At 37.0% G+C, this 3,304-nt stretch overlaps 1 protein-coding gene across 1 annotated transcript; it reads left to right on the top strand.

Annotated features, from left to right (window-relative positions):
- Positions 1-1,925: 1,925 nt before the first annotated feature.
- On the top strand, positions 1,926-2,903 carry LOC133133465 (olfactory receptor 52B2-like). The gene has a single exon (XM_061249562.1). The coding sequence runs from the start codon at positions 1,926-1,928 to the stop codon at positions 2,901-2,903; it is 978 nt and encodes a 325-aa protein (XP_061105546.1).
- The last annotated feature ends 401 nt before the right edge of the window (positions 2,904-3,304 follow it).

Here is a 3,304-nt window from a genome sequence, read left to right as displayed (position 1 = left end):
ATCGATGCTGTCAGCTCACTCCGCTAGTGGCCACCACTGTTACGACCGCACACAAAAATACCATATTAATGGGACCGTTTTCATGCAAAGAAAAAAAGTGTACATTACGAAGGATGCATGTTGCACTTTATTGAACATGTTTCCCAATTTCCTTTTAAATGATATTTATAAACCGACGATTTCCCACTCTCTCTGTGGACTGGAGCGATGTTTAACCATATTTCTTTCTTTCTTTTGTTGGACACCGTAGTCCTAAAACTGGAAAATAATTTCCAATATCTCAATTTCTGGCCTGTCTGAAAATGCTCTGAACTGGTTTCGAACATATTTTTTAGAGAGAAAATGTGATGTTAGTCTAGGAGACTATGTGTCAGAGAATTACGACATGGCCTTTGGTGTTGCACAGGGAAGTTGTCTTGGCCCTCTTCCTTTTTCACGATATATGTTTGGGTGATATTATTAGAAAACATAACGTTAATTTTCATAGTTATGCCGACGACACACAATTGTACATCTCTGTTGAGCCGAATGATTCAAGTGCTCTATGCTCCCTAACTACCTGTCTGTCTGCAATCAGTCAATGGCTGAATAATCCTTTTTTTTATTAAATGAGGATAAGACAGAAATTCTTCTGGTTGGCCCTAAAGCAAAAAGGGATGCCTTTTCAATTAGGCTAGGAAATCTAGCCCATCAGATTAAACCAGAAGTAACTAGCCTCTAAAATTTTAGACTCCGACCTAAGTTTTAAAAAGCACATAAAGAAGGTGACTAAAGTAGCATCTAAGAAATATTGCCAAAGTGCGATTGGATTATTGTAATACTCTTTTTACCGGTCTGCCAAAAAAATCAATTGAGAAATTACAGATGATTCAAAACTCTGCAGCCAGAATTTTAACAAAAACACGGAACAGAGAGCATATCACTCCTGTTCTAACTGTACTTCATTGGCTCCTTGTCTCTTTTAGAATCGACTGAAAGTTATTATACTTGTGTATAAGGCCTTAAATGATTTAGCACCATTTTATATCACAAAGTCTCTGCTGTTTTACACCCCTTCGAGAACACTTCGAGTTTTTGTCCCTAAAGTGCCCCACAGAAAAATGGCTTTCATTACGCACCGAAAATGTGATACACTCTCCCGAAAGAAATCAGAGAGGTGGGCTCAGTGGACCTTTTTAAACAGCGTTTGAAAACATCTATTTTTAACATGGCTTTTAACTGTAATTAGTAATGCCTATTGTTTGAACCATTTTTATTTGTATTATGTTACTGTTTTTGCGCTTTATCATTTATTTTATTATTTGTGCTCTTTAATCTGTCTCCTGAGTCCTGCATTTTCTTCTGTCTTATTATCAAAACACTCTAAGCTGCTTCCATTGCATGAAAAAGTGCTTTACAAATAAAGTTTATAATTATTATTGTTATTATTATTATTATTATTATTATTATTATTATTATTATTATTATTATTATTTCGTTTGCTGTGAAGCTGTGGGACCGCTTATTTCTTTATTTTTGTACGCTATAGTTTACGTTATTTTCCTGTTGCGTTTTGCTTGTTGGTGCGCTTTTATTGAAAACGTCATCCAATCAGAGAAAATAGTGAATTACACCAGTCATGTGAGGGTCCTTCATGGCAAATCAACCCTGATTGCAAAGTAATTTAAGGCACCATGACAAAGATATAAAAATAATGTAAATAAAACATGACATGCTAAAGAATGCGGAGCGGGACGCGCTGTAATGCCTCCATTTCCTCTCGAAATTACTCTCGAACAGAGTTTGAGGTGTAACTTACGAACGACGTAGCGTACGTGAACCGCACCTAAATCTCCGGTATTTGATTGACTGCTATTCTTTTGTTTCTCTCTCAGGGCTCAGAGGAAAGGCAGTCACGCGCAGGTCCAGAAGGCCGCACGCGAGCAATGGGAATTCTCGCCACTTCGATCGGAAACGACTCCTCCTTTATACCTGCGGGATTTTACGTTATCGGATTTACATATTTAAAGTTTGCTGATTTATATGTCATTTTTCTTTGCTTCATGTATATTGTAACAGTTTTGTTCAACTCTGTTCTCATTTCCATTATATGGATGGATCATCGCCTACACACTCCGAAGTACATTGCGGTGGCTAATTTAGGCGTTGTTGACTTGATGTGCAGTACATCCTTTATTCCAAGTACGATCAAGACTGTTCTCGGCAGAGATACTTTTATGGCCTACAATGCATGTTTGACACAGATTTTTTTTTATTACTTTTCCGTAATATTAGAGTCAAGTTCCCTCAGTGTACTTGCCTATGACAGGTTAATTGCGATATGTTTCCCACTGAGGCATAATTCAATCAACACTCCCACAAGCATGAGTATTATGTTAGCTCTTGTTTGGCTGTTTTGGGGAATCGCCATGTTGTTCTTGGTCTTGATCTTGACAAACCTGTCTTTTTGTGATTCACTGACTGTGTACAATTTTGTCTGTGATTATGCAGGTGTGTTCACTCTTTCGTGCGATGATTACACCTTACAGTGGGTCACTGCCTCTGTTATGAGTATACTTTTTTTATTCGCGCCCCTTAGTTTAATCGTCCTGTCATACGCCTGTATTTTGAGAGCCGTCTTTAGAATGAAGACTGTGGAGAGCAGGTACAAAGCGCTTGCAACGTGCACAGAGCATTTAATTCTTGTGGCGATTTTCTACGTGCCGACCATAACTGTGTACATCATTGAACTTTTCTTATTCCACGTCGATCCAAACGTCAAAATGGTGAACCTGTCATTAGCTTCCAGCATCCCATCCTGTCTGAACCCCATTGTGTATTCCCTGGCAACAAAAGAAATCAGGAACAGAATACTGGCTATGCTCCAAAAAGTCAAAGTAGCAGCGTGGGTAGAGCAGGCATAGAGCAGGACATTTTCCATTTAAAATTATTAACATCAATTTAATTTTAGTTCTTGGTGTTTATTTGACTTCAGTTATGCATGTATATGTGACGTATAATATTATGAAGTTGAACTGTATTTTCATGGAAATAGATGACGCCCATCACCACTACTGCACCCATACCCTTCACACATTTTTTTGTAACCCTCTAATTTCAACTTGAAAATATAATTTAAAAAATATATGCTCTGTCATTACTATGATGCACTGGCAAGCTGGGTCTGTATTCTTTTGATTATATTTTATTATATTAAAACAAATATCTAAACAATATAAAATGCTGTTCTTTAAAGCTAAATGTAGCAAACAAGACAATGCCTCATTTATCAAAGTCACTTTATAATATTTATTTGTTTATTTAT

The sequence above is a fragment of the Conger conger genome, chromosome 7 (genome assembly GCF_963514075.1).
Source record: "Conger conger chromosome 7, fConCon1.1, whole genome shotgun sequence".
Classification (NCBI taxonomy): Eukaryota; Metazoa; Chordata; class Actinopteri; order Anguilliformes; family Congridae; genus Conger; species Conger conger.
This window is presented reverse-complemented; position numbering and strand designations above follow the sequence as displayed.